Raw genomic sequence first — 24887 nt, forward strand, 5'->3', positions numbered from 1 at the left:
CAAGATGGCCTCAAACTCAGAGATCTGTCTGTCTCCTGAGTGCTGAAATTAAAGGCATATACCACCACCACCTGGCTTTTTGTTTTGTTTTTCAATAATTTTTATTTTTTTATTATTGGATGTAATTTGTTTCTAGGACAATATCACTTAAAAACTATATCTGTGGAAGAAAACTCAGTGTGGTAACCATGACTCTAATCTATCCTAGTCATTTTTCTCCCTGAACATCATGACCTAAAGGAACCAAGTAAGAAGTCCCTACCCAGGGTCACACTGACCTCAGGCTTCTAGTCCCATGTCATTTCACATGATATTTTAGATTTGCCCTATGTCTTAATTTTATTATTATTATTATTATTACTATTATTATTATTATTACTGTGAAGATATACCATGACCATGGCAACTCTTATAAGGAAAACATTTAATTGAGGTAAATCACTTACAGTTTCAGAGGTTCAGTCCGTTATCATCATGGTGGGGAGCATGGCAGCATGCAGGCAGGCATGGCTAAGAGTCCTATATCTTTCAGACAACAAACAGGAAGACAACTGACTGTTACACTGAGCAAGAGACTTCAAAGCTTGAGTGAAAAAGACATCAAAGCCCTCATGGTAACACACTTCCTCCAGCAAGGCCACACCTCCATTTGGAGGCCATTTTCTTTAAAACTATCACACCCTGTAAGAAAGTTCCTACCTCACTCGGGAGGCAGAGGCAGGCGGATCTCTGTGAGTTCGAGACCAGCCTGGTCTACAAGAGCTAGTTCCAGGACAGGCTCCAAAACCACAGAGAAACCCTGTCTTGAAAAACCAAAAAAAAAAAAAAAAAAAAAAAAAAAGAAAGTTCCTACCTGATTCCATAAGAGAATCATGTTACAGTATATGGAAATTCAATGTCCAAATAACAAAATCCCCTCAAAAATGTTTGTTGAGAGCTAGGGAGATGGTTCATTTGGTAAGGTGCCTGCCACACAAAACATGAGGAACTGTGTTTGATTCCTAGAACCCATATAAAAAGGCTGGGCAAGGGCACCACACAGCTATAATCATAGTATTGGGGAAGTGGTAACAAGAACTCTGGTGCTCACCGGCCAGCTTGTCTATCCAAATCAGCAAATTTTAGGTTCAGAGAAATACCCTTTCTCAAAAAACTATGGTAGAGAGCAATAAAGGCACACACTTGACATCAGTCTCTGACTTCCACCTGCATGTGCACAAACACAAAATAAAATTAAAAAACACCATGTGTCTGTAGCCAGGTGCGGTGGCACATGCCTTTAATCTCAGCACAAAGTGGGCAGAGGATCTCTGAGAGTTTGAGGCCAGCCCAGTATGGATAATCAATTCTAGGCTAGCCAGAGCTGCATAGTTGAGACTCCATCTATCTAACAATAATAACAACATAGAAGTCTATCATCAGGCATGGTAGCTTCTATCTACAACCCCAGTACTTAGGAGGCTAAGGCAGGAGGAATATTGCAAGTTTGAGCCAGTCTGGGTCATACAGTGAAACATTGTTTCAGAGAGGGAGAGAGAAGTATGTCCACGAATAAATAAACAAAAAGTAGTATCTACTGGGCGGAGAAAAGGCTTAGCAGTTAAAAGCACTAGCTATTCTTCCAGAAGACCCAGGTTCAATTCCTACTACCCACATGGTGGTTATCAAACCCCTGTAACTCCAGTTCCAAGGGATCCAATGTTCTCTTCTGACCTCCACAGGTACCAGGTATACATGCACATGCATGCGGTAGGGGTGTCACAAGCTTGTCTACCAAGTACAAGGTTCAGTCCCCAATACCACATTGGAGCTAAGTGTAGTGCTACATGCCTATAATGCCAGCACTCAGGAAGCTGAGGTAGGATTGACATCATTCAGCTCAGGCTATTAGAAGACTGTCTAAAAAGAAAAATCTGATCTCTTGTTCTCAGAATATTCTTCAACAGAGAGTGCCACAAAAATCTCCAAGGTTTTCTCTCTCTAATTCAGAGTCCCCCAATCCTTTGTTTGCACCAGTCACCTGACTCCCTCTGTCATCTCCGAGTTAGTATCTTCACTGTCATCCAAACAGGATCTTACTGCTCATGTCTAGGGCTCAAAAGCTAAAGACAAGGAATTTTGCTTCTGAAATTATCTTTCAGACCTGAGAGCCTCCCCTGGAACTACCAATGTCACTCCTTCTAGACTGTTCTGATGGTACAGTCTATCCCTAAAGACAACAAGCACACTAGGCTGAGGTTTCTTTAGGGAATCTGAGATCAAATCATATTCCTGTCACTAAACCATATAAATAAAAATAACATTTAGGAGCATGGCATTTTGAAAAGCTCTATCACTCAGAAAGCAACCTCCAAACTGAAAGTTTCTCCTCCCAAAAGCCTCTTCACAATGCCCAATAGAAGAAGCTGGTATGATGCATATTAAACACAGCATTAGGGAAACAGAAACTCTGAGTTCAAACCAGCCTATCTACAAAGTGAATTCCAGGACAGTCAGGGCTACATAAAGAAATCCTGTCTTTAAAAAAAAAAGAAAGAAAAGAAAAAAAAAAGAAAGGAAGGAAGGAAGGAAGGAAGAAAGAAAGAAAGAAAGAAAAGAGGCACAGCAGAGAGAAGGATTATCATGAGTTTGAGAGAAGCCTGGGCTACAATGTGAAACCCTGTCTCAAATAAATTGGGGTGAGAATATATGACTATGAATATAAATACACAGAGCTCAGGAGACAAAATAGAGCAGCATAGCCTAAAGGACAAATACAAGTTCTCAGACTGGGCAGGATCAGAATTCAGTGTGATTGTGAGGCCCAGTACTCTGATGGCTCCTGGCAATCCCTTCTCTGGGAAGCAGCCAACACACACCCTAGGAACCAAGGTCCACAACACAGGGTACTGATCACCTGAGAAGTCAATTCATTCCTTCCCTCCCTTGTTCTCCCATGTCCAATTCATCAGCAAGTCCAAAACCATCTTGAATTCACACCATCCAACTGTGTCTGAGAAGAGAGTTCAACAGCTTCAAGAGGGATGCTGGCTAGTTGTGATGATACAACCTTTAATCCCAGCACTGGGAGGCAGAGACAGGTGGATCTCTGTAAATCTCAGCCTGGTCTATGTAGTGTGTCTCAAGGACAGCCAAGGCTATGTTGAGAGAGACCCTGTCCAAAAAAAAAAAGGGGGGGGGTTCTCATTTCAACTCTGGCTTCTAGTTCCCTAAGAGTAATCACCAGCAGATGAGCCACAATGAAGGTAAATCAGTATTCCTAATTCAGTTAGAATAATGTCCTCATTCCCACTATAAATCACAAATCCTCTTGATTCTTCAAGCTCACCTCTTTCCACTGTCTATGCCCAACATCTAGTTCTGCTGGTCTTTCTAATGCTGAAATGTGCCATGCTCACTCCACCTTGGGCCTCTTCTACCATCCACGCCTGGCTTTTATTTTCCACTCAGGTTACAGGTTAACTTGAAATGTCACCTCCTCAGAACACTTCTCTGAGCAGTTCAAAGTATCTACCCACCTTCCCAGCCCCATTATACTATCTTTTGTTTTGTTTCTTCATTGCAACTCAAAGACAAAATCAAATTTGCTTACTGACTTATTTCAGAAAGCAAGTTTCTGTACCTCAAAAGCCTGACTTGTACCCTGTGACACAAGGTGACCTCGGGAATACATGTTAGGAAACGAGCACTTGATTTGGCAACAGACAAACCAAAATCACAGCTAGATTCCAACTCTGTGGCTGAAGAGATTCTACTTAGTGAGAGAGCCACTTAGCCTCCCTCTTTGCCTCCTTCTCAAACATTGAGACTGGAGACTATGGGGTTAATGTCATAAGGCTGAAGAGTTCGAATGGTAACAGGAAGTTCAGCAAACTCAAGGATGCAGAGGTTCCTGTAGCAGAGGACAAGAGAGAAGAAAGGGGGGAGCACTGGTGGACAGCAGGAGTGAGACTGTCAAGGAAAGTCACTTTTTTGTTGTTTTTTTGTTTTTGTTTTTCCAGACTTGTTTTTCCTGTGTAACTCTGGCTGTCCTAGAACTCTCTCTATAGAGAGGCTAGCCTTGAACTCAGAGATCCGCCTGCCTCTGCCTCTCACGTGCTGGTATTAAAGGCTTGCACCACCACTGACCAGCTGGAAAGTCCCTTCTAGATGGAACAGTAAAGAAGGTTCTCTCTCCTGCTGAGAATAAGGTCACCTGGCTCTAGCTCCAGTCTCCATAGCCCTCTGGTAGTACAGAAGGTGCCAGAATTGGAGAGGAATAAATAGAACCCTTCCTGAGGTTGGCATCAGAGAGCTTGTGACCCAAATAAGCTCAACCTGAAACACAAACCTTTGTGGCCTGAATTCTAACCATGCAAAGAAGTTCCAACAAAAGACAGATCACCACAAATACTGGTTGCCTGAGCAGCAGATTTTATACCCACTAAGTAATTTGATTCTGGAGAAGGAATAATCTGAATCTTTCATGGGCCATTATAGGAATCCTACAAACAAGTCAAATCCATTAGTGTATGGGTGGTCCATGCTAGTAATACCAGTACTTGGGACATAGAAACAGGAGAGTTAGTAGCCAATGCCTTTAGTCCCAGCACTCAGGAGACAGAGGCAAGTGGATAGCTGTGTGTTTGAGGCCAGCCTGGCCTACAGAGTGAAACTCTGTTTGGGAAAAAAAAAAAAAAAAAAGTTCACAGTCAGATGGCGAGATACTCAGTTCTTGGTTTTTGTTTGTTTGTTTGGGTTTTTAGTTTTTGAGACAGAGTTTCTCTGTGTTGCTTTGGAGCCTGTCCTGGAACTAGCTCTTGTAGACCAGGCTGGCCTCAAACTCCCAGAGATCTGCCTGCCTCTGCCTCCCGAGTACCGGGCTTAAAGAAGTGCACCACCACCGCCTGGCTAAGATGCTCAGTTATTAAGAGCACTTGTTCTTCCAGAGAATCATTCCCATTCCCAGCACCCACATGGCAACTCATTCACAGCTACAGTTTTAAGAAATCTGACACACTCTTCTGATCTACATGGGCACCAGGCATGACATACTGCACAGACATACACGCACATAAACAAATCTAAAAGAAGAAAAAAATTTAAAGTCAAGATATAAATTTTAAAAAGAGGTAAAGGTCAGGCTGGAGAGATGCTTCAATGGGTAAATGAGGATCCCCATAAAGCTGGACACAAGAGTCGGCATCTGTAATCCCAGCACTTCTATAGCAAGATATGAGGCAGTGATGGGCAAATCCCTAGCAGCTTGACTCAGGTAGCCTAGCATATGCAGTGGCAGATAAGAGACCCTGACCCAAACAAAGTGGAAGACAAGAACCAACACCAAGGGAGGGCTACCTCCACATGCTCTGAGTGTGCACACATGTGTACATACACACACACACTCTAGGACACACACTTAGGACTATATGAGACCCTGTCTCAAAAACATTATGAAACAAAAATCTCAAACTAAAGCTAGACATAGTGGTTTGGATTTATAATCCCACTTATCTGGAAAGCTGAGACAGGAGATCGGTTTGGGCAACTTAGTGAGACTCTCTCTCAAAAGAAAAAAAGGCTGGAGATGTTTCTCAGAGGGAGAGTACTTAGGCCAGAGTTCATTAAGCCCTAAGTTCAATGCCCAGTACCCAAACAAAAACGTTAAACTGACTTTCAACAACACCCTCTTACAGAATTATACTAGGCAGAGAACAAGGCCACCGTACACTTTACAGGCATTTCCTTTGAGCAGGGCTCTCCTGTCACTAGAGCCCCCTGAACCAAGGCCAATCCATTCAGCATAACTATCATTCCATGGCGGGCTGCACGCTCTTTTGTGGAAGAAGAAGGTTTGAAAATATTCTTACCAAGCTCAAAGAGAGGTTAAGAGCTTAGAAACATTTTCTCAAGAAACAGGTCAGGCTGAGCACTGTACAACTGTAGTATCTACACTTGAGAGGCTAAGACAAGATGATAGTGAGTTCAGTGAAAAGAAGAAAAACAGGTGTTAGGAAGGTGGCTTAACAGTGAGCGTATATGAGCACATGCACAGCAAGCATGGCGAGTTCAGAGCCAGCACCCACATAGAGAAGCTGGGTGGAGCTGTGCACACACTCAACCCCAGCTCTGCGAAGCGTGGAGAAAGGCACTCAGCAGGCCTCCAGTTCAGCTCCAAGTTACTGAGAGACTCTTTCTAAGGGAATAAGAGTGACAGAGCAGAACACCTCCCATCCTTCTCTGGCCTCCCAAACCCTGAACATACACATGTACACATACTGAGACACTTCAAAAAACACAGAAAGAAAAATAAAGCTGGGCACAGTGGTGCATGCCTGTAATCCCAGCACTCAGGAGGAAGAGACAGGTGAACCTCTGTGCAGTGAGTTCCAGGACAGCCATGTAGAAAAACCCTGCCCACCCTCCCCACACCCCACAAAAAGAAAAAAAAGAAAAGAAGAAAAGAAACTTTTGAAACTATTATGCATTAGTTTCCTATTGGTGCTATAACTTAGAGATACAGAAATGAATTTATTATTTCATAATCCTCAAAGTCAAATATCAAATTTAGGTCTCACGGGGCTAAAACCAAGATCCAGCAAGCCTGTATCCTTCTAAAACACTAGGAGAGATGCCGCTTCCTGCGGCCTGCAGTTTTAAGGCTATGAACATTCCTTAGCTCACAGTCTCCTTCTTCTTCTTCTTCTTCTTCGAAGTTAGCTGCATCAAGATGAGTCTTTTCCTACTGTGATCTCTCCAGCTCTCTCTCTCTCACTTGTTAAGGACCCTTGTGATTACACTGGGCCCACTCAGCTGATCAGCAAACTTATTCCATCTGCAGCCTAAAATCCTCCTTACTGTGTAACAATATATTCATAGGATTCGTAAACTGGGGCATAATTATCCTTTTGTGTTACTACACTTATTTACTTATTGTGTGTGTGTGTGTGTGTCAGAGAAAAACTTACTGGAGTTGGTTCTTTCTTCTTCTGGGAGTCTGTTCGCCCTTTCTACCACATGGGTTGTCAGGTTTGGTGGTAAATGCCTTTATCCACCAAGCTGTCTCATCAGTTTCAACACAGACATCTTCAAGGGTATTGTTAACCTGCCTATCACACTGTCCAAGTGTACAAATGTCCCCCAACAAAGGTTCATCCTGTTTCACTCCACACCAACATTCCCTAAAGCACTAATCCATACAGTTATCTTCAAAGAACTGAAAGAAAGATAAGCAAGACTCAAAAAAGGCAAGTTTATAAAGTTGGTTCCAGATTCTGAAGAATCCCTTCTTAATTCAACATACATTTCTTTTTTAAAAAATTATTTATTTATTATGTGTACAACATTCTGCTTCCATGTATGCCCACACACCAGAAGAGGGCACCAGATCTCATTACAGATGGTTGTGAGCCATCATGTGGTTGCTGGGAATTGAACTCAGGACCTCTGGAAGAGCAGTCAGTGCTCTTAACCTCTGAGCCATCTCTCCAGCCCCAACATACATTTCTTAATCACACAGTCTGTGTTAGAGGTACTATTAGCCTCCACAGGAAACTCAAAGGTGAAAACAGCAGGTTAGTCAGGACCACATAATCATACACACGGCTAAATCAAGTAAGGTGGTGGTTTTCCAAAGTATATGAGGTTCATTGACTTGAGGAAGGCTCAGACTGAAGGAAATACAGTTTTACCCAGTGAGGATAGGATTCTAAGTAGCCCAAGACACCCACCTTCCCATCTGGGAGGCTCCAGGTGCCTTATAGCAACAGAATAACTTCATTTCCTCCACCACAGAATTCTAGGCTTCTATAAGCGGATGAATGGGGGGACTTCTCAGTTCAAGAGACTTTTCCTGGTCTGAGGGTGTAGTAAAGTAATCATCTACAATGTAGAAGATCCTTCGAATTAGGGCGCACAAGATGGTTCAGTGGGTAAAGGTGCTTGCTGCCAAGCCTGAGAAGCTGAGTCCAGTCTCCAGGCCCCACATGGTGGAAGGAGAGAAACTACTGCTACGAGTTGTCCTCGGTCATTTGTAACTGTAGTGCAGAAGGAGCAGGGATAGGCACATCCTAGAGTTCACTGAGCAGCCAGCCTGGCCAGTCAATGATCTGAGTTCAGCCAGAAACCATATCTCAAAAAACAAGGTGGGTATGGGGAGGAATTTAAAAAATAAAAAGGTAGAGGTCAACAGAAGAAGATAATGGACACTAACCTCTGACCTCTGCATGCCTACACACACGTGTACATGTGTACCTACATGCACACACACACACACACACACACACAAGTGCTACATATACATGTGTACATACACACATTTCTTTTTTTAGAGGGTTTCTCTGTGTAACAGCCCAAGTTGTCCTGAAACTAGTTTTGTAGACCATGCTGGTCTCAAACTCACAGAGATCTGCCTGCCTATTCCCTTCCAGGTGCTGGAATTAAAGGCGTGCGCCACCACTGCCTGGCATCATAAACACAAATTTAATCCTTAACTTCTAGGTCCAAATTTATTTATTTGTTTATTTACTTACTTACTTATTTTTGAGACAAAGTCTCCTGGCAGCCAGGTTGCCCTGAAGTCACTATATAGCTGTAGATGACCTTGAACTTCCCTTTTCCAAGAGGGCTGGGTCTACAGGCATCTACCACCACACCACTCATTTGTGCCAAATGAGCTACAGTCTCAACTTTCTTTTCCAATTCTATTAACTCTTCCTCACCCTTCTATTAGGCTGGCAATTAATCAGTAGACACTACTTAAAATAGAAATCTGTTCCGAGACTAAGAGGAACATAGACTTCTGTTAGGGAAGAGAATTCATTATTTCTGATAATTAACACTGGGGAAAAGGGATAAGCACTGAGTCTAAGATCAGCAAAACCATCCACACACTGGCTCTTGACACAGACACATACACTTGACCTGTATGCCTCCCAATACTGCCCTTAAATCAGATTCATTGTTATCACATCTTTTACATCTATCCTACAGGGCAGTTACAACTAACTGTGCCTGTTCCCTCATCCCTGGTTTCTGAGCTATTTCAAATTATTGTCTCTGTAGCCAACACCAGTGCACACTCTGTAATAGTAAGCACACTATCTAATGATTATAGACTAAGAGAAAGAAAGAAAAGAAAAACAGCTTATCAGTGATATGGGAGCAAAACTGTAAAACTAAGTCATTTCTATAAATGATTCCTATTATCATGCCTATCATAAGACTTCTCTAAAGCCAGGTGGTGGTGTGGCACGCCTTTAATCCCAGCACTCGGGAGGCAGAGGCAGGTGGATCTCCATGAGTTTGAGGCCAGCCTGGTCTACAAGAGCTAATTCCAGAACAGGCTTGATTGCTACAGCAAAACCCTGTCTTGAAAAACCAAAAATAATTAATTAATTAAAAAAAGATTCCTCTAGAACAGTGGTACTCAACCTTCTTAATACTGAGACACTGTAATACAGTTCCTCATGTTGTTGTGACCCTCAACCATAAATTATTTCATTGGTCCTTCATAACTGTAATTTAGCTAATATTATGAATTGTAAGTATCTGATATGCAGGACCCACAGGTTGAGAACCACTGCTCTAGTGGGACCTGTAGCTCAGATGATAGAGTACTTGCCTGGTATTTACATCCCAGGCACAAAGCCCTAGGTTTGATCTCTAGTACCACATGAAAAAAACAGGGCTGGAGAGATGGCTCAGCAGTTAAGAGCATTGCCTGCTCTTCCAAAGGTCCTGAGTTCAATTCCCAGCAACCACATGGTGGCTCACAACCATCTGTAATGAGACCTGCAGGAAGAATACTGTATACATAATAAAAAAAAAACAAATAAATAAATATTTTAAAAAAGAGAGAAAAAAAAACAAAGAAACAGGTATGGTAGCACAAACCTGTAATCTCAGCATTCTGAGGGAGGCAAAAGGATTAGACATTCAAGACTGGGGTTGTAGAGATGGCTCTGGAGATAAGGTGTTTGGAGTACAATTGTGGGAACCTGGGCTAACCATTCTGTAACAATCCCAGTACCTACAGTGGGGTCAGGAAAATCTCTAGTAGCTTAAAAGCCAGCTAGTCTAGTGTATTCAATGGCAAACAAGAAATTCTGACTTACCCAAGATAGAAAGCAAGGTATAGACATCAGAAGTTGTTCTCTGATTTCCATATAGGAACCATGGAGCAAGTGCAACACACGTCAACAAGTACACAAAACACTTGCATGTATACATACACATACACACACAGAAGAAAGAAAAAAGAAATGATAGTTCTTTTTTTTCTCTTCAGCTACATGAGTTCAAGACCAGTCTGGTATATATGAGACCTTGTCTCTACTGGACACCTAAAATTTGTAGGACATTGTGGGCTAAGTCTTTAGTCCTTTCTATTCCTCAAGTCTGGCATAGCTTCCCACCTGGGCCATGAACAATTACCACACAGGGCACACACATGGGCGCTACTTCCTGAAACATAGCCTAGACTCTAACAGTTCCTAATTTAAAAATCTCGAGGGCTGGCAAGATGGCTCAGAGGGGTAACAAAACTCTTGACAATATGGTAGAGAGAAAGAACTCAGCTCTTGAGCTGTTGTTATCTGACACACACACACAGACACTGTTTAAAAACACACACAAACATAAATGTTTAAAAAGAAAAATGTCTCTTCAAATAGCCACTTAAATAGTCACTTGCCAAAAACACCTATTACTTATGCCTAAATACAAGAAAGGTCATTTCTAGTCCAGCAAAGTGGCTTTGCAGATAAAAGTGCTTGCTGCCAAGCCTGACAATCTGAGTTTGCTATCTGGGATCTCATATAATGGAAGTAGAAAAGTTATAAGTTGACCTCTGATCCCAACATACACACTAAATAAATAAACATAATAAATTGTTTCAAAAGACCACTGGCTACCCTTTAATCTATACCAAAAGAAGGTAATAAAGAGAGAAGTGAAACCAAAACCAACCACAAAAACACACACACAAAATGTATTCAGAATCTCTATGGGGGGATGGGGCGTACATGCACGGCAGGCCTTAAAATGTTAAAAGGTGGGTAGGAACCATGAACTAGGTTCTCAAGTGTGCAGCTCCACTATAGGGGCCTTGGATAGATCCAGCCAAATCAAGAATGCCTCTATGTAGTATTTGTTAGGCAGGCCCTTGAAAACTTCACTGAAAGACTCCAATTAGACACATCAGTTGACTGAGGATATCCAATTTTATAAACTTCCTTTTGCCTGTAATTTGCCAAGTACCAGACCCAGTCACAGACACTATCACAGTTAATCCTCATCTCTACCCTGCAGGGAAGTTTTATCCACTTCATTCTAGAGCAATGACAGGATGGCTTAGAAAAGGTAAGCCAGGCTGCTCTCCCCTGCCATTCATCACACATCTGCCTTGAGGAAAGGCAACGTCTTTCCCTCCAAGATGTCCCAGAAACTGAGCACATGTTTTAGAACTAAATGAAGATGCTTATCCACAGAGCTACTTACCAGAGTGGGAAAGACATGGGTTTTTAAAAAACTATCCCTGAGGAAACTGGAATCCCATTTTATGACCATTTATCAAGCAGACCAATGAACATATTCACAGTCCCCAGTACCCCCAAACCTACTACATCGCCAGAGTCTGGACAAACGGTTCAGCTACCTCTGTAATCTCAGCACTAGGGAGGCTGAGGCAGAAGGATTTCAGTGGATTTCAGGACAGCTTGACCCACAAAACAAATCCAAGTTCATCTCCAAAGGGGGAAAAGAAAGCCTTTGCTTGACACTGCTCATGATTCCTAGACCACCTCTCAGGATTGGGTAAAAAATAACAACTTCCCCTGTACTTGGTTCCTCCTCCAAAAAGCTGTTGAGCCTCATCTGGAAACAGCTGGGAGGGAGCAGTTAACAGGAAACCAAACCAAACAAAAAGCACAGAGTGTACTAGAGAGTTAGGCAGTAGAACCAAGAGCCCACAGAACAGACTGGAAGCTGGAGTTAGGAAGAACCTAGGCCAGAAACAGTCACATAGAAGACCCAGCTGGTCTTCCTCTCAGGCCAAGCAGAAGAAACCTGGACAAGAGGTGAAGGCTCTAACCCTTCGTGAGGGCAAACCAAAGCACTGACCTGGGTCTGCTTTCCTCCCCCACTGGGAGCTTACTTCTCTGAAAGCAGCTGGTGGCCGTGACAGGTAAACTGAAGGCAGAAACCCAGCTTTCTCTAGTTTCTCAGTTAATCTGTACCAAATGTCCACACACTGCCAATTAAACTCAGTGAAGGCCACATCAGCATCGATCATGCTCACTGACACCAATAGCATCTTCATAGGAAGTTACCAGCAGGTGCCCATCCAGGAACCTTTGATGGTAAACCTGACTAGGTACTAGGTAGGCATGAGGAATACTAGGCAAGACATGAGGAACAACAAAAGCAAGTGAGCCCATGAGGCTGGGAGATACCATAGAGCAAGGTAAGCTTCTTGCACCAAACTAGTAATACATTTTGCAATCAAGAAAATTAACTCAGTAATGGCCAGGTGCCAAAATATTTCTGAAAGAAATGGGAGGTAGGTAGGATTACTCTGTTGGTGTTATTTAATAATCCTTTAGGTTATCCACATAGAGCACAAAAGGAGACGGCTTATTTTTCCTTTGGCAGAGCTTTCTAAGAGAGACCTTTCCAGCCCAAGCCTCCAAAGGCTCAAGCAGCTTTCTCTCCCTATACATGAAGAAGTTTATATTAAAGTAAAAAAAGGAGGATTATGTTCTCTTAATAAAACACATTGCTGTCTTTTGCCTCTAGTTGTGTTTGAGAAGTTTTTCTTAAAGAACAGCTTATGCTGTAATCTAATTGAGTCTGATACCAATATAAGTGCTCAAAATAAGAGAGCGAGGGTGCGCAGGACTGCAATTTCACTGTCATCTGTTTATTTGAAAACAGACTATCTTCACAGGCTCAGTGCCAGCTCAAACTGGCAAGATCTAAGAATCGGAGCAAAGTCTGACCACCGAGCCATGTGAGGGTGACAGAAGGAAGAGCTATGCTATAGGATTAAGCTAGCAGGGAAACCTCCACATGAGGAAATGGGGTGAGTTACATCTCAGAAACATAACCATTTATTCCAGAGGGGAAAATGCCATCCAGAGCCAACTATCTAGTATTTTAACTTCAGGCAATTGAGTAATGCTTTTAATTTGGATTTATCAGGGCTCATTATCTACCTCCCTGGGGAGGGGGGAGAAGTGGGAGGGTTGCTTGAACCCAGGAATTTAAGACCAGCCTCCCAAAGCATGACCAGTCTCAAAAACCCAAGCAATAATAATAAAAAATCATAAAATGGGGCTGGAGAAATGGCTCAGTGGCTAAGAGCACTGACTGCTCTTCCAGAGGACCTGGGTTCAATTCCCAGCACCCACATAGCAGCTCACAACCGTCTGTACCTCCTCTCCCAGGGGCTCCAACACCCTCACACAGACAAAACAATGTACATAGGATAAAAACAAATTATTTTTAAAAATAAAACTGAAACAAGGCTGGCCGTGGTGGCCCAGGCCTGTAATCCCAGCCCTTGGGAGGCTAAAGCAGGAGGATTACTGCAAGGTCGAGAGCAGTCTAGGTTATACAGTGAGTTCCTGGATACATAGGTCTCAAGATAACACAAAAAGGACTAGGAAGATTCCTACTCTTGCAGTCCACAGCTGCTGGAGTCACCTGGGAAACGTGTCCTATGCTGCCAGCTGTGCAGGACTCAAAGCCTAGTACAGTTTCTAAAGCAAGAGGCCCAAACAATAAGGATCCCCACAGAAGCTACTACACACTGGGAGCTCCGAGAAGGCCTGCGGCTGAGGCAGAAAAACTACCTGACGTGAATGCCTAACAGACACACTGGGCAAGAGGGAGAGGGTGGAAAGAAAGGCTAACCTCCCAGGGAAGGCCTTTCTGTGACTCTGAAGAAAGGGTTCTCTGCCCCCGTCTCAGGACAGTGTCTCGGACGTCAACCTTACAAACGGACATGCCACACACACATCGTTTTAGGGCCAACCAAAAATCCTCTTGCTAGACCTGGGCACGGGAGGCATGTCTGTGATCCTAGAACAACTTGGCAAGTGGAGTCAGGAAGGTCAAGAGGGGTTCAAGGCCAGCCTCTACTACAAGAGCAAGTTTGAGAGGCTCCTGGGCTACAATGACACCCTGACTCCGAAAGAAAAATAGAAAAACCTTCCAACTTGCCAGGGAAATAGACTGCGCCTGGGGGGGGGGGGGATTGCGGGAGGAGGTGGGGGCGGGCAGCTGGACTCCACAAGTCCTCCTCAGTGCATCAAGGAGCCCTGCCTCAGAGCTTCCCAGCCACTGAGAGGTGAAGGAAGCCAGGCTGCAGATGCCAGGACCAGCAGGAAAAGTCACTAACACTTCAGGAGTGCCTACTACCCACTGCACGCCCCACCGATCTCAGTCCACCGCCGGCACAGCCCTCTGGAGGTCGATACCACCGGCACCCCTCTTTAGAAACGAGGAAACGGGCTCGTTACACAATCGTTAGATAGTGCAGCCAGCGCCCTAGCCACCCTGGACAGGTGATCTTAACCGTTGGGTGGTGCTGGGAACACACAAAGCAGCGGAGGGAAGGGGTCCACGGAGCCAGGCGAAACAACACGCAAACCGGAGCTACACCTAGTTCTTGTCCGAAACCGGACCCACGGGCACCAGGGGAGGGGAGGGCCTGGATGGGGGAACACGAAGCCGGAAGAACCCAGGCACTGCTGACAGAACTACAGGCCAGAACCCTGGCGCCTCTCCTAACTGTGGAGACCCCAGACCCACAAATCTTCCTAGAAGCAGCCCCCAAAGGGAAAACGTGAAGCCAAATGCCCCCGATGGTTTTGTCAAAGAGAAGGGAATAAAGATGGGAGGGGGCGCCTCGGCCAGGTCCGGGAGTGGGGTTGGGGGCGTCACCGGGTCCTTACCTGTAGGCCAGGGTCATGCACTCGAAGAGCTTGGTGAGCGAAGCATCAATGGACAGATGGCAGGAACTGGTCTTGCCGAAACTATAGGTCTGGCACGTCTGCTTGTTGACCGTGTCGAAATCATAGCCCTTCTTGGGCGGGTGCTCGCGGTGCGGAGAGGACACCATAAAGTGGCCGCTGTGGATGATCTGCTGTCGGCGGGGAGGCTCTTCGCGGCCCGGCCCGGCCCGGGGTGGCAGCGGCGCGGTGCTCGCGTGGGCCCGGGCTGAGGTGGCCACGCCGGAGGGGGGCGGCGGAGACGGCTCGTCTGTGTCCGAGTCGTCGTCGTCCTCCGGCACCTGAGGCTTGAGCAGCACCGAGCGGCCCCGACTGCGGGGCCGCCGCGGCGAACACATGAATACGTCGGCAGCCATGAAGAGAACCTGGTCCGGGGCATCCCCCGGGAGCCGGGACGACGTGGAGAGAAGAGGCTGAGGGGACTGAGAGGCCGCCGGCCGGGCCCGGCCCTCGCGCAGACTGCCCGGGAACGAGCGGCCAGAGGGGGGTGGGGGCGCCCGCCTCCTCGTGATGTCACATCTCGTCTCAGCCAATCGGATGCCTGCGTCTAACTCTTAAAGGCGCAGGGGAACCTTTTCTTATCTAGGAGGACAAAAAAAAAAAAAAAAGTTGGAGGCCACGCCTCCATGCCCCGCCCCTGGCTGCCCTCTTTCCCCCTCCGGGCTGGCCGGGCAGCCGGGGGACCAGAAAGCCAGGCCTGTCCCCTCCCAGTGTCCCGGTTCAGGGAGGTATTGGCTCTTTCTCCAGCGAAGTCTGGCCCCAGCCCCTGCCCCGCCTCCGCCACGCCCGGAGCTCGGGAATCGCCCTGAGGCCTCACTGCGGGCAAGGAGGGGACTCCACGTGGTGGGTAGGGGTGGAGCTCTTGCCCCCCCCTCCGGTCTGCTTTCTCCCTCCGTACCCGGAACTGAGCCCTCAAAAGCCTTCCTGATCTTGTGGAGCGTCAAGACTACCGTTCCCATTTTGCGAAGTTGAGTCGCCTGAACTCTAAGGGATGCTCCTAAGGGACGTCTAAGGGATGTTCCGACGAGACTGACCAGGAGCGTGGAGTCCTCCCATCCTTCGGGGCGGAAACTGGCTCTCCGGGATTAAGGCATGTCCCCTGGGCATCACTACTCCTGTAGAGTACAGTCCTGCTCCAGCAGGGGCCCAGCTGTCTGCCTCCAGACCCAGCAACTTCAGCTACAAATCAAAATACTTCGCTATTGTTTGGAAGTTTGGCCCAGCGACCAAATTCCAAAAGGGGAAGTTGTGAGCTTTCTTCACTGCAATTCCTATGCCCCAGAAAGTTATATCAACCTAAAAATAGCAATGAGCCAGTCATGGTAACGCATGCGCATGCTTGCAATCCCAACAGGAGGGAAGCAGAGGCTGGAGGATAAGAAGTTCCCGAAATCCTTGGTTAGCTTAGACTGCAGGAGACCCTGCCTCAAAAAATAAAATAATTATTTTTTAATAGAGAAGTCCAGTGAGATGACTGAGCAGGTAAAGACACCTGGTGCCAAGTCTGACCCTAGTTCCAGCCCGGGACCCACATGGTAGAAAAGGACTCCAGCAAACTCCTCTGACCGCCATACTGTGGCATCCGTGCCTCCCAAAATAAATAAATGATTTTTTTTTTTTTGAGACAGGGTCCCTATGTAGTCCTTATGTGGACCAGGCTGACCTTTAAACTCAAAAATCCTCCAGCCTCTGCCTCACGAAAGTTTTTTTTTTTAAATAAAAAATAAAAATTAAGGCCTGTAATCCTAGCACTTAGGAGGATCAATCCAAATTCAAGGACAAGCTCCAGGACAGCCAGGACTACCTAGAGAGACACCCACCTTTTCAAAAAAGTGAAAGCTGTGTGACGTGATGGTGCACACCTTTAACCCCAGCAGTCAGGAAGCAGAGAGGCAGGTAGATCTCTGAGTTCGAGGCCAGACTGGTCTACAGAATGAGTTCTAGGACAGCCAGAAACAAACAGAGAAATTGTCTCAAAAAAAAAAAAAGTGGAAGGGAAGCTGGGAGATTATAAGAGAGAAGAGAACGGGGTGTCTTCTTTATATAACAGGGGAGCTACACTAATGTACTCTCCATGGCCTAAACAAGACCTACAAAATGGCAGCACCAGTTAACATCCCAACATGGATGGAGGAAATCTCACAAGACCCCTCTCCTAAATTAGGAGCTACAGGCTGTGAATGGCTGCTGAGAGAGGGGAAATCAGTCTTCTCCAGGAAGAAGGTAGAGCAACACTACATGGACTCAGCAGGCTATTTTTATATGTGCACATGTGTGTCCTGCATGTTTAAAAATAATAATTAAAGAAGAAGAGATCATGTTTCAGAGGGAGTGAGAAGACGGGAGGGGCTGGAGGGAGAGGTGAGTGGAGTGTAACAGATGCAAATGCGGTACCTGGGTGTGAGGTTGTATCTAAAAGTGTAAAAACGGCATCACAGTGGTGCCTGCCTTTAGTCCCAGCACTTGGGAGGCAGAGACACGTAGATCCATGTGAGTTCAAGACCAGCCTGGTCTATAGAGTGAGTTCCAGGACAGCTAGGGCTATACAGAGAAGCCCTGTCTCAAAAAATCAAAAAAACAAAAAATACCCATAGGCATAAAATTTGGGGGCTGGAGAAGTTGTTCAGTGGTTAAGAGCACTGGCTGTTCTTCCAAAGGTTCTGCATTCAATTCCCAGCAGCCACAAATAATTCACAACCATGTATAATGGGCCCCAATGACCTCTTCTGGCCTGCAGGTATTCATGCAGACAGAGCCCTTAGAAAGGAAGGGAGGGAGGGAGGGAGGGAGAGAGGGAGGGAGGAAGAGAGGAAGGGAGAAAGAAGGGGGAGGAAGGAAGGAAGAAAAAAAGGAAGAAGGGAAGGAGGCAGGAAGAAGGGGGAGGAAGGAAGGAAGAAAAAAAGGAAGGAAGGGAAGGAGGGAGGAAGAGAGGGAGGGAGAAAGAAGGGGGAGGAAGGAAGGAAGAAAAGAAAGGAAGGGAAGGAGGGAGGAAGGGAAGGAGGGAGAAAGAAGGAGGAGGAAGGAAGGAAGAAAAAAGAAAGGAAGGAAGGGAAGGAGGGAGGAAGAAGCAAATGACAAAAACAAAATCCTGGAAACAGTAATGGGTTATGGCTGGCACAGGTAGTCCCCTGGCTATTAGGAACACTGAGGCAAGAGAGCAAGACTAGCCTAGGTGCCAGGTAGAGTGGCACATGCCTTTAATTCCAGCACTTGAGAAGCAGAGGCAGGCACATCTCTTTGGAATTTGGGGCCAGCCTGCTGTATATAGTGGATTTTAGGATAGCCAGAGCTACGTAGTGAGATCCTGTCTCAATAAATAAATAAAGGATTCAATGTTTTTGTTTGTTTGTTGTGTTTGTTTGCTTTTGAGACAGGGTTTCTCTGTGTAGCCCTGTCTGTCCTGGAACTCACTCTGTAGACCAGGCTGGCTTTGAATTCACAGAGATCTCCTGCCTCTGCCTCCCAAGTGCTGGGGTGAAAAGTGTGTGCCACCACCGCCCGGCCGACTCAGTGTTTCTGTATTGCCCAGGTCTCTCAGGGTGTTTATAGTTGGGATGAACACTGTGACCAAAACAGCTTGGGGAGGGGAGAGTTTATTTCAGCTTACAGTTTCACAGCACAGTCCATCACTGAGGGAAGAAAGTCAGGGCAGGAACTCACACAGGGCAGGAACCTGGAGGCAGGAGCTGACGCAGAGGCCCTTGCTCAGTGCTGCTTACAGCACGCAGGACCACCCACCCAGGGATGGCACCACCCACAGTGAGCTGGACCATCCCCCCTCATTTGTCAATCAAAAAAATGCACCACAGGCCCCTCTAGCAGGAGCATTTTCATAGTTGAGGCTCTCTCTTCCAAACTGACTCTAGTCTGTGCCAAATTGATATAAAACTAGCCCACATACCAAGCTAGTCTTGAACTCCTGGTCCACAGATGATCCTCCTGCCTCAGCATCTTAGCAGGTGGGGATTAGCTATGTCAGCCATGTAGTTTGCTTGCTTTGTTTTACATTTCTAAAAATAATTTCATACACATACTCATGTGCACACACGCAGACACACACATGCACACAATTAAACACAATATGGACAAGGCTTTAAGGAAGGGGGTATCCTAAGGACACGTGTGCAAGGGATGCTGCATCATCACAGGCATCACTGCTGCTTTGAGAAAGGGAAAAAAGAAGAAAAGCATCGACTCCTCATTTTGGCGCAGCAGAGAACTAAGAGCAAGATGAAAGCCTAGCGTCTCTGCCTCCCTCAGTTCCGTGTCTCCTTGACTCTGCCGAGGCACGTTAATCTCTCAAGAGGTGTCGGTCTACCTAACCTTCCTCATCCCTTTTCAAGGCTGAAGACACAAAAATAAGTCATTTTCCTTCCCAAATGGCAGTCACCTTGGGTTCCAGAACAAAGCCTCCAAGGACAGCATCTTCCTTGTACCAACGCAACCAATCCAAACCATCGAAATAGTGTAGGATGGGGAGGCTCCACCCTGGAGCAGGTCTTCTTACTGGTCCCCATTGGTGTCGGCAGCTGTAACATCCTCTTCTGACCTCCTGACAGAACCTGAACTGAGACAGACGATGCTCAAACCACACTTGGCACGGGACTACTTAATTAGGCCAGAGCTTTTGCCCCCATTCCAACTATTCTATCTAAAGCTCAGATACGGGTAACAGAGATGGCTCCGCAGTTTAAAGCACTTATCTTGCAGAGGGTCTGGGTTTGATTCCCAGCACCCACACAGTGGCTCATGACTACCCCTGACATGTCAGTGTTAAACCATAATCTTTCTGCTGGGCAGTGGTGGCTCACACCTTAAATCCCAGCGTTCAGGAGGCAGAGGCGGTCAGATCTCTGAATCTGAAGCCAGCCTGGTCTACAGATCAAGTTCCAGGACAGACAGAGAGACCCTGTCTCATAAATAGATCATAAATAAATAAACAAGCAAACAAACAAATAAATACAACATAAAAACACAACTTTTCTTTTTAATAATTTATTTATTTTATTTTATATGCATTGGTGTTTTGCCTGCATGCATGTCTGTGTGAGGGTGTCAGATTTTGGAGCTGCAGTTGTTTATTTTTCCTTTTTATTTTTTGCCTTTTGAGACAGGTTCTCTGTATCTTTGACCTGGAATAACTCTGTAGACCAGGCTGGAGCTGCAGTTGTTAATTATCATGTGGGTGCTGGGAATTGAATCTGGGTCCTCTGAAAGAGCAGTCAGTGCTCTTAACCTCTGAGCCATCTCTCCAGCCCCACAACTTTTCTTTTATTGTCCCCAAGATCATATGTTGACATCACAGTATAAAACACAATACAACCTTAAAAGTCACACTCTTTAAGAGTTTAATAATTGCTTTGGGCAGCACTGGGGAGGCAGAGGCAGGAGGATCTCTGTGAGTTTGAGGCCAACCTGGTCTACAGAGCAAGTTCTAGGACAGGCTCCAAAGCTACATAGAAACCCTGTCTCAAAAAAACAAAAAAAATGTTTAATAATTGATTGGTAAGTCCAAATTTTCTATGCAAGCCCCAAAGTCTTCAAGCTGTGGGCTGCTGTTAAAAAAAAAAAAAAACTAAACTAAACTAAACTAAATATTTTCTTATTCCAATAGGACAAGGACACAGTTACCATCATATCAAAACAAAACCAAAACTACAACAGTATAAAATTGTCAGTGTCTGACAATTGGGCCTGATGATCCTCAGTGCTCCAGAAGGCTTGGCCAGTCCCCCTGCTCCAGCTCTGCTGATGAGGACAGCAGCTTGTCTCCTCGGCGCAGGCTGGCTCCGCTGTGTCAGGTCCAAAGGAAGCTCATTTCCCCAAATTCTGGGAAGTAGGAAAAAGCCAGCCTTGCTCGGGAACTCCGTGAAGCTGGATCCTCTCTACCAAAAGCAATCATCTTCCTTATCATTGGCTGAAGGGACAAATAGCATCTGTGGTGCCTATTAGCACATACACTCCGCCCCCTCAGCCGCCACAGCATCACAAGTACCTGTTACACATCTCAGGCCATCACATCCTCAGCTCCTCTCCAGGACTCAGACTCCGCTGCCCCAGCTACTCATGTTGCCCTCACCCTCTTTGTCTTCTTCCCTCTCTTCCTCCCTCCCCCTCTAGCTGTCTTGCTCTCCCTGTGCTCTGCCCCTGTTTCTCTCACGGCAGGTCCAGTCTGCTGGTCGTGTTCAGTACACTACTTTGTCTCCCTGCTCTGGACCCTTCCAGATGCCTCTGGCTATTCTCCTTCATATCTACGATAACGAGCTTCTCCTCAAGCACACGTGGAGCCATGATGTTGTCAGGTTATATGCCGCTGTCACTGGTGTCATTCCACAGTCCTGGCATCTCCAGTATCCCGAGGTCTCCACTAACACAGAGACTTTTCCTTCACCAATGGCTTCTTCACGGCCTCTCCAACCATGACACATGGTGCCAAGCTTCACTTCCTCTCCTCGACCCCTTCAACTTCAGCTTCCCTGCTGCCAAAGCCATTATTATGATTTGGAAGACCCTGACGCGTTACGAAGCTCAGCTGCCAGTGTGAGATGCAGCGTTGGCCCACAGCTTCTGTGTTCGGAACTTCAAGAAATACTTCACAGATTTCACCTCCATGAGACTGGTCTTCTTTAATTACAAGCTGATTTTTCAAGTCCCAGCAAACCTGTATCCATTGCTCCAGTAAAACAAAAAATTTCATAATCTCACAGATTCTTAAAAATATCACACGAATAGTTCCGATCAAGTCTTTGCTTACCTCTGAAACTTCACAAGCCAGGCCTCCATCGTCCCCATTTCTCTGAACATTACCCAACTTCCCACAGTAGCTCACTAACCTCTGAGCACTCAACGACCTTTCCAATCTAAAACTCCAAAACCTCCACCTTCCTCTCACAAAATAGTCCAGGCATGAAAGCCACAAGGTTAGGTCCGGGACAGCAATGCTCCATGTTCTCTGCTCTGGTTTCTGTTCTAGCTCCTGTGGCTGTGAGAAAGCAGCTCGGGGAGGAAAGGGCTTATTTGGATTAAAGATTACTTACAATCCCTCAGCAGGGAATGCTGAGGCACAAGCCAGAACCCAGAGGCTGAAACAGAGGCGATGGAGGGACAGCGCTTACTGGCTTGCTTCCCCTGGCTTTGTTTGTTTGTTTTTGCTTTTGTTTTTGAGACAGGGTTTCTCTGTGTAGTCCTGGCTGTTCTGGAACCCATTCTGTAGACCAGGCTGGCCTCAAACTCACAGAGGTCCACCTGCCTCGACTCCTGAGTGCTGGGACTAAAGGGACATGTCACCACAGCCCCACTCGGATACCTAATACAGCCCAGGACTGCATGCCTAAGGATGATGCCTCCCACCGTGGGCTGGATGGTCCAACTTCAGTTAGCAGTCCAGAAAATGCCCTACAGACATTCCCACAGGCAATCTGATAGAGACAATTCCTCAACAGACATTCCTTCTTTACAAGTGTGTGGAGATGACAACTAAGATTAGCTATTACAAGCAGCTAACTTTCTTAACTGCTGAGCCATTTCTCCAGCTCCTCACTTTGTTTTTTCAAGACAGGGATTTGGTGCTGGAAAGAGTGATGGTTCAGCAACTAAGAGCACTGGCTGCTCTTCTAAAGGGTCTGGGTTCAGTTCTGGGCACCCACACAGTGGTTCACAGCTGTCTGTAACTCCAGTTCCAGGAGCTCTGGTATCCTCTTCTGAACTCCACAGGTAACAAGCACACATGTGGTACACATGGGGTATACATGCAGACAAAACATTCAAACGCATAAAACAAAAGAAATAAATCTTTAAAAAACAAAAAGGGAGCCGGGCGATGGTGGCGCACGCCTTTAATCCCAGCACTCGGGAGGCAGAGGTAGGCGGATCTCTGTGAGTTCGAGACCAGCCTGGTCTACAGAGCTAGTTCCAGGACAGGCTCCAAAGCCACAGAGAAACCCTGTCTCGAAAAACCAAAAAAAAAAAAAAAAAAAAAAAAAAAAAAAAAAAAAAAAAGGGTCTCATGTAAAGCAGGCTGGTCTTGAACTTCTGACCTCCCTCCAGTTCCACAGTGCTGGGGTTACAGGTACCACCTTGTCCACGCTTTGCAGCAGCTTTCTAAACTCAACACCATCAGGTCCAAAGGACATGCCATTTCCCCAGATTCCAAGCAGCAGAAGGTACAAATTAGCTCCCCAAAGCTCATGCTGGCCTCCAGGTTCCCTCAGTACCACAAGTACCAGTTACCGATTTCACAATCATGTAGCATCCCAGCCCTTCTCACCTCCCCTTCTTCCCTAAACTCCCCGAGCTCATGAGCTTCTCTCCCCCAGCTACTCCTCCTTATAACCCTGCTATGCTCTCTCTGTCTCCCTCCACCTCACTGCTCTCATTTGGTCTCCCTTGTTCTCTCTCTCTTTCTCCCCCTCTGTGCCTCTCCCTCTCTCCATGTTTCCCCTTCTCTCTCTCTCTCCCTATATTCCTTTATCACCCCCCCCCCCCCGCTCTGCTCCTGTTTTTCTCATAGCCGGGTCCAGTCTCCTTCCCTCTCTCTATGTTCCCCCTTCTTTCTCTCTCCCCATGTTCCTCTATCCCCTCCTCCCTCCCTTTATCTACACTGCTCCTGTTTTCTCATGGCCAGGTCCAGTCTTTGGGTCATGTTCAGTCCATTTTTTTCTCTGTCTTTCCTGATGCTTCTGTCTGTTCTCTCTCTTAAATCTACAATAAAAACCTTCCCTTTAACCTTAGATACCATGGCATGATCACATCATCTGTCAGTTTTTATAAGAGTGATGAGGTACAACTTCATTCCCTCCCCCATTTTCTTTTTGTTTGTTTGTTTTTGAGACAGGGTCTCACTAATCGTCTTGACTGACTGACCCAGAACTCACTATGTAGACTAGGCTGCTCTCAGACTTACAGAGTTTCTGCCTGCCTCTGCCTCCCATGCTCCCGTGTGCTGAGATTTTTTAATCACACTTGGCCTCTTTTCTTACATTGATCCTTTTTGTGAGATGAGTCTTGCTACGTAGCCCAACCTGATCTGGGAACTCAATCTTTTTTTTTAATGTTTATTTATTTTGTTTTATGTGCATTGGTGTTTTGACTGCATGTATGTCTGTGTAAGTGTGTCAGATCCCCTGGAACTGGAGTTACAGGCAGGTGTCAGCTGCCATGTGTATGCTGGGAATTGAACCCGGGTCCTCTGGAAGAGCAGCTAGTGCCCTTAACCCCTGAGTCATCTCTCCCATCCCTGGAACTCACTTCTCACCAGGCTGTTTTCACACTAGCCCCAAACTCACAGAGATCCCCCAGACCTATGTACCACATGCAACTACATTACTTTGCTTTGGGTTTTCTTTTTTTTTTAATATTTATTTATTTATTATGTATACAATATTCTGTGTGTATGCCTGCAGGCCAGAAGAAGGCACCAGACCCCATTATAGATGGTTGTGAGCCACCATGTGGTTGCTGGGAATTGAACTCAGGACCTTTGGAAGAGCAGGCAATGCTCTTAACCTCTGAGCCATCTCTCCAGCCCGAGCTACATTACTTTGTATTTGGACTTTTCTTTGGGCCACCAACAAGTTTCCAAATAAAGATATGGAATTTTATTATTAATTATGAGTGCTGAGCTTAGGTTAGGCTTGTCCCACTAGCTCTTTTAACTTAACCTGTTTCTGTTCATCTATGTTTTGTCTTGGGGCTTTTTACCTTTCTTTCAATCTGTATGTCCTACTTTCCTGCTTCCTCCGTGTCTGTCTGTCTGGCCCCTGGTATTTCCTTTCTTCTTCCTTTGAGTCTAAATTCCTCCTTCTACTTACTCCCTCTATCTGGGAATTCTGCCTATACCTCTTCCTTCACTATTGACTGTTCAGCTTTTTTTTTTTAAGATTTATTTATTTATTT

General features: G+C 45.8%; 1 protein-coding gene across 2 annotated transcripts in view; it reads right to left on the minus strand.

The window, feature by feature from the left end:
• Window positions 1-15453, minus strand: part of LOC121446025 (MLX interacting protein) — a 60009-nt gene extending 44556 nt beyond the window's left edge. For both annotated transcript variants that reach the window (XM_041648320.1, XM_041648321.1), the window contains exon 1: window positions 14937-15453. In XM_041648320.1, coding sequence (XP_041504254.1) covers window positions 14937-15349 — 413 coding nt within the window. In that variant the 5' untranslated portion in view covers window positions 15350-15453. The remainder of the gene's footprint in view (window positions 1-14936) is intronic.
• Between the last annotated feature and the right edge of the window lie 9434 nt (window positions 15454-24887).

This window comes from Microtus oregoni, unplaced genomic scaffold (assembly GCF_018167655.1).
Source record: "Microtus oregoni isolate MIOR12 unplaced genomic scaffold, Mior012 000003F_ref0000135, whole genome shotgun sequence".
In the NCBI taxonomy this organism is placed as follows: domain Eukaryota; kingdom Metazoa; phylum Chordata; class Mammalia; order Rodentia; family Cricetidae; genus Microtus; species Microtus oregoni.